Source organism: Teleopsis dalmanni, chromosome 1 (genome assembly GCF_002237135.1).
Source record: "Teleopsis dalmanni isolate 2A chromosome 1, ASM223713v2, whole genome shotgun sequence".
Lineage (NCBI taxonomy): Eukaryota > Metazoa > Arthropoda > Insecta > Diptera > Diopsidae > Teleopsis > Teleopsis dalmanni.
In genome coordinates this window covers 108,716,543-108,722,308 of record NC_051846.1, presented here as the reverse complement: position 1 = coordinate 108,722,308, position 5,766 = coordinate 108,716,543, and the positions used below count along the sequence as shown (strand labels likewise).

The 5,766-nt window shown below is 28.0% G+C and overlaps 2 protein-coding genes across 2 annotated transcripts; both read right to left on the bottom strand.

The window, feature by feature from the left end:
- Positions 1-664: 664 nt before the first annotated feature.
- Positions 665-1,066, bottom strand: LOC119673063 (sarcotoxin-1C). Its single transcript, XM_038084280.1, has 2 exons — positions 936-1,066; positions 665-806 (listed from the first exon to the last, which is right to left on the bottom strand). Exons 1-2 carry the CDS (start codon positions 1,032-1,034, stop codon positions 714-716), a joined length of 192 nt encoding a protein of 63 aa, XP_037940208.1. The 5' UTR covers positions 1,035-1,066; the 3' UTR covers positions 665-713.
- A 2,534-nt stretch (positions 1,067-3,600) lies between these two features.
- LOC119673062 (sarcotoxin-1C-like) lies at positions 3,601-3,996 on the bottom strand. The gene is made up of 2 exons (XM_038084279.1): positions 3,849-3,996; positions 3,601-3,761 (listed from the first exon to the last, which is right to left on the bottom strand). The coding sequence occupies exons 1-2, from the start codon at positions 3,945-3,947 to the stop codon at positions 3,669-3,671; spliced, it is 192 nt and encodes a 63-aa protein (XP_037940207.1). The 5' UTR covers positions 3,948-3,996; the 3' UTR covers positions 3,601-3,668.
- Between the last annotated feature and the right edge of the window lie 1,770 nt (positions 3,997-5,766).

Genomic DNA, 5,766 nt, shown 5'->3' with positions numbered 1-5,766 from the left:
TGGTGGTAAGCTACTGCACCACAACAAACGATAAAATATCGATTAGTTAAAGCAAAAAATAGTTCAAGCTTTTCTTCTTATTTGACCAATACCATTGTTAAAAATATCATTGAGTAAAAAAAGAAACTTCTGGACTTCTGGATAAGTCTAGATATAAACGCAAAAAGTATTCCGGTGTCTCCTATTCGAGTGCCGGTAGATATGTGCTACAAGAGATTTGACAAAGCAGGCTCAATCTGGTTTCATGTTGTTCCATAATCCAATAATGTCGCTCTTAAGCTGGCTCCTAAAGAAATAATCAAATTTATATTGACCTGTCGCAAATAGTGATTGTGTGCCAACTTTCGTCTTTGTCTGGCAGAAGAAGGAATTGCAACTGGAAGTTCCAACGAAAAGGCGCTAAGTCTCATTAGTTCATTAGTGCTATTGCTTCTCGCTATATTAGTATATCCCCGAATCCAAAGTTCCATAGCTGATCATACTTTTACAAAAAAGCTTTATAGCCTTTTAATATAATATATTCATATATTTATTATATATAATCTATTTATATATATTTTATGCTTTAAAATTAATAAAGAGGCAGTTTTTTTAAATTTTTTAAATATTTTATTATTCTAATTAAAAAAAAGCTTAAATGTTTAAAATAAATTATTAAATTAAAAATATGGCAAGAATTGGCTCTTAATAACTAAACTCCTTAACTAGTGCCTTCATCCTTTCAAAGTCGCTGCTACATTTGCTGCCTGTTGGGCAACTCCAATAGCTTGAATTGTGGCGTCTCTGGTATGTTGACCAACTCTTTCCTGTAATTAATAAAAATTTTAGATTAGTAACTGATATTTAGCTTTTTTAGGAGTTTTTAGGAACTATAATAAAATATAACAAAATGTGAATTGTTTAAATGTTTATGTCTGTGAATATTTTGAACTTACAATTTTTTTGCCAATTTTTTTAAGCCAACCCGCTTCAGCTCCCATACTGAAAGCGAATACGACGAGAGCAACAAATAAGAATATTTTATTGAAATTCATTGTTGAATTATAATTTTAATATGTTATTGCGATTGTAGAGTGTAAATTAAACTGATAACAGATTCGAGCTTACTCCAGCTTTTATATGAATAGTTTACGTGCTGCAAGAGATAACACAATTTTCAAAAGTAAAAGGGGGTTTTTGTTTAAATTTGCTACGAAATTTTAGCAAAAGTAAAAACTTCCCTACTACATTTTTAAAAAAATCCCATGAAATATGCGGAAGATTTTTAGGTTGCAGCAAAAGATCACCGAAGCTGTTGATGAATGAATGATTCAAAAGAATTATGCAGATGAGTTCATTGGCTTTATAAGCATTTATACTATAAAGTAAATAAAAATAAGGTAATTATAGTAGTTGAATAAGAAGTGAAAGTTAATAATATATTTAAATATTATTTTTAACCCAGAAAATTCTATTGACAGTTGCAGTTAAAATAAAAATCGTTAAGAATAACTTATAGTAAAATATAAGATTAGTTACCTTAGTTTATAATATTTATTCTATTAGGATGGAATCAAAAGAAGATCGTAGTAAATGTAGTTTATTTTTCAATTTAATTGAAATATTTGGATCTTAAATTACAAGACAAAGAGGGCAAGTTCCCGAGATAATAAATATTTTGATATTTGAGTTGTAAGTTGTGAAGATAATAGGATTTGTACATCTTAAGATGCATGAAGTAGACTTCGACTTAAGTCTATATTGTATATCGGAAACTTTTCTACAATATAAATATGCTATGCTTGGTATGCGTACGGTTTCCTTACTAAAAAAGGAGCTGAAACATGTGTATATAGGTCGGGTATTAAATATTCGTTAGCAGAAATGTATGCGATAAACACACATATCTATATATAAATAAAGTGTGATATAAAGTGTATACATGAAAGGTGTATATGTTAATTTAACCTAGAATGTAACTATCAGAACCAGAAATAACAATTTTAATAGATATCCGAACAGCAATAAAGGTTTTCAATGTTCATCATATGATATCAAGACGGATGATGGAGTGTCTTGAAAAGCTAAACACCGTTGGTCAAAACGAAATGAATACCTACACAATATGAATACTAGACCCAAAAATATTAATTGTATGGGTTCCAGTTTGGAAGTTCCGGCAACAAAATTGCAGACAAACTATTTATTAAAGGAGCAGCTTTGTTGCTGGTAGGCCTGGAGTAATTCTGTAATTTCTTTTTACTGATTCGGAAAGTAGAGAAAAAGCAGAGCGCTATACTGAGGTGATCTACAAATGTTAATACAATCCAAATCACTTGTAAAGATTTTGAACCTAAAGCCATTGAAAGATTGTATGCAACTAAAAATCATTACATAAAAATCATTAAGAATCATTACAGGAATTCCGAAAAGCACTGTTGGTTAAACTATCACCTTACAAAACTGGAAGCCTACTTTGAAAGAGTTCATAGATTTTATAGATAAAAAAAGAGCTTTTAAAACAGATACTGGGAGTGTGCCAGGCACAAATCTTAAAGAAAGTTAAATTAGTACAATGGTGAGCTTCTCATATCGGATTAAGAAATTAAACTCTACAGTGTAGGTTGCATACAACAATTTATAGAGGAAATTAGACTTGAAGAAATTCTCTAAAGCGTCGTAGTAAAAATATCACAATAAAATAATAATTGCTATAATAATAATAATACTATATGCTTCGTTAATAGTATGTCAAAATTTAATTGAACCTGCAATTTTCAAGCAGACTGTTGTTTGCAGCTAATTCACTGGTAAATCATTGAAGGTCACAATGATAGTTATATGACTTATGCTCCAATATGATTCAGTTTCTCCTAAACTTGGAAAATTCCCTAAGAAAAAATATCGTGAGAAAAATTATAGTAAGAAAATTGCTTATGTTACATCTTAAATTTCTGAGATCAAAAAACCTTTCTAGAATCAAAAACATAGCCTTCATAAACTCCGTATTTGTATAGTTTACTTAAAATGCTTTTAAAAATATTTTATTTATATATATATACATATATATATATATTTTTATCTAATCATAAAATTAAACATAACATAATAAAAAGAGATTTTGAAACATTTAACAATATTATACTTCTTTAAGGTAATGCAGCTAATATATAAAATAGCTTGTTATTAATTTCTATTCGATTCGTAAAAATACTATTAAAAAAAAAAAAACTATTAAAAAAATAAAAAATACTATTAAAAATCTGAATTTTAGGAAAGGTGACTAAATAAATAAATGTGACAATTTTAACTTTTAAGATTCATTTGTTATCTCTTCAACCATGCCGAAAAGGTGTACCAGGCACAGTCTTGAGCGTAGGGAATTGTCAGAATTCACACGTTATTAAATTAGGCGAATATGGGACTTGTGGAACGATAAGTTTTGAACATTTATGGCATATAATGTTACTACTGTCACTATCGTATACGTTTTCGTGCTAAAAAAGTTTTCCATATAAATGAATATATCCTTAATGTTGTTTTAATTTAAACTTTAGAAACTGTTTTTAGATTTATAAAAATTAGTTTTATTGTTTTAATTAAATAATTTTAGTTGTCAAAATAAATAAATTATAACTTAAACTTAAAATAATTTTCTTAAAATAAAATCTTAAATTATTTTGTGTCCTTTATCCTTTCAAAGTCGCTGCCACATTTGCTGCCTGTTGAGCAACTCCAATCGTTTGAATTGTGGCATCTCTGGTATGTTGACCAACTCTTTCCTGTAATTAATAAAAATTTTGTTAATTTTCATTTAAGTAATATGAGAAGTTTTACTTAATATATATACAAATAACCAAAATACTTACAATTTTCTTGCCAATTTTTTTAAGCCAACCCGCTTCAGCTCCCATACTGAAAGCGAATACGACGAGAGCGACGAATAAGAATATTTTATAGAAATTCATGTTTAATTTTTAATTTATTAATAATTTGTTTATGCGCTAATAAACTGTGTTGTAGACTGATAACAGATTCGAAACAACTGCAGCTTTTATATGAAATATATTGCTACTCGAAGAGATAAGACAAAAGACATCTCAATAGTAAAAGGGGATTTTTGTTTAAATTTGCAATGAAAGATTAATAATTAAAAGAGTTTCCTACAAAAATTGGAAAAAAAGTCCCCATTTGTGCTCGTAAAATTTTTGGTTTCAGTGTGATCCAAGTAAGGCAAATGATTAATGATTTGGAAAAAATTTATGTATTACCGTATTGACTTAAAAAATGGTTTTTAATAAGAAACAAATATGAAAAGTGAAGCACGGAAGCAAAGGTAAAGGATCTTTACTTTTTAACTGATTATTCATAAAAATAAAATGTGTTTAATTATTATTCTTCACTTCCGTTTTTTATTGATGGGGATTTTGAAATGTAGAATAACCATGAGAAATTTGATGTCATAGATGACTTGGTGGAAAACAGTAGCACAGTTTAATAATGTCAATTATTATTGGAACGATGTGGTAACCTTTTTCCATAATAAGGTTTTCCATAATAAAGATAACAGAGACATTATGCTTCCCATAGGAGAAAGTGATTAGAAAGATATATAAATGCGTTTAATGGTTGGCGAATTCTAACAAACATCCATTACCATATTTCAGATACTGCGAAGCTTAGTATTTAATAACAATTGTTTTTATATATTTAAGCAAGCAAGGTCTTCTTCAGAGAACACAACTTAAAATAATATTTCAATTATTCTGAATCTTAATTGTATTACTTCTATTATAATTTATAACAACAGCTTAATTCCAAAACTGACAGTATTTTTTTATAGTTATCAAACCATAGCTCCAAATTATGTGTTAAAAGTGCCTTAAGCAGAATTAGGAAGATATTCTACTAAATATTAAAATGGGAAAATTCAATACTCTAAAAATTGGTATAGCATATTTTTAAAGTTTATTTAATGATTTAATTCCTAAAAACAGTAAGTAGATAAGCCTACCATTAAAAAAACGAATGGCTTCATAAATTTCAAAAGAAAAGCATATACTCATGCCTTGATGAAAGTAGAGACGGCCTGCTAAATTTTAGAAAAGTACATAAGCATAGGTTAATTTTAAGAGGTTTTGAAATTGCTTTATAATTTGACATTGCTGGAATGTGTTATAAACGTTGACTTCGCGCATTAATCATGTTTATGACTGAAACATCGAAGATAACTTGTCTCTAGCCAAAATCTATGCAAGTAGCACAGTAACTAGTTACATTGTGGAACACCCAACTCATTATTTTTACCGAAAGCCCATTCAACCAACCTAAGCCTGCCATGGCAAGCATATTACAATTTAAATTGGCTGTGTATATTGAAAGAAAGAAGTCATAACTATCCAAAGTAATAGTTTGGCCATCCATACCAGACAATTGCTTACATTTTACATGACTATCTTTTAAAGAAAAAGCAAAGACCAATACAATGATTCTTGATATGATATCTTAGTTAAATATATTAGATAATTAAATATTTGTTCATTGTAGAATTGTATTAATAATTAAAATATTAAAGACCTTTAAAAGTTAATTTAATTTCTCTAGCTTATTTGTATAATAACCTATTTTTTTCAAAGCATAAAAATCTTTTATTTCCAAAGTTAAAACTATTAAAAAATTCTTTTTAAAGTTTAGAACTAAAAAAACTAAACAAGAATTTATTATAATTTAATACACTGAGAGAAGAAAAATCAAATAAGGTATATTTACCCGCACATTAACATGGGC

Excerpts from the sequence above, each read along its gene's own strand:
- LOC119673063 (XM_038084280.1), bottom strand. The coding sequence starts at position 1,034 with ATGAATTTCAATAAAATATTCTTATTTGTTGCTCTCGTCGTATTCGCT. Across the intron at positions 807-935 it reads AAAAAATTGGCAAAAAAATT|GAAAGAGTTGGTCAACATAC; the intron begins GTAAGTTCAAAA and ends TATTAATTACAG.
- LOC119673062 (XM_038084279.1), bottom strand. The coding sequence starts at position 3,947 with ATGAATTTCTATAAAATATTCTTATTCGTCGCTCTCGTCGTATTCGCT. Across the intron at positions 3,762-3,848 it reads AAAAAATTGGCAAGAAAATT|GAAAGAGTTGGTCAACATAC; the intron begins GTAAGTATTTTG and ends TATTAATTACAG.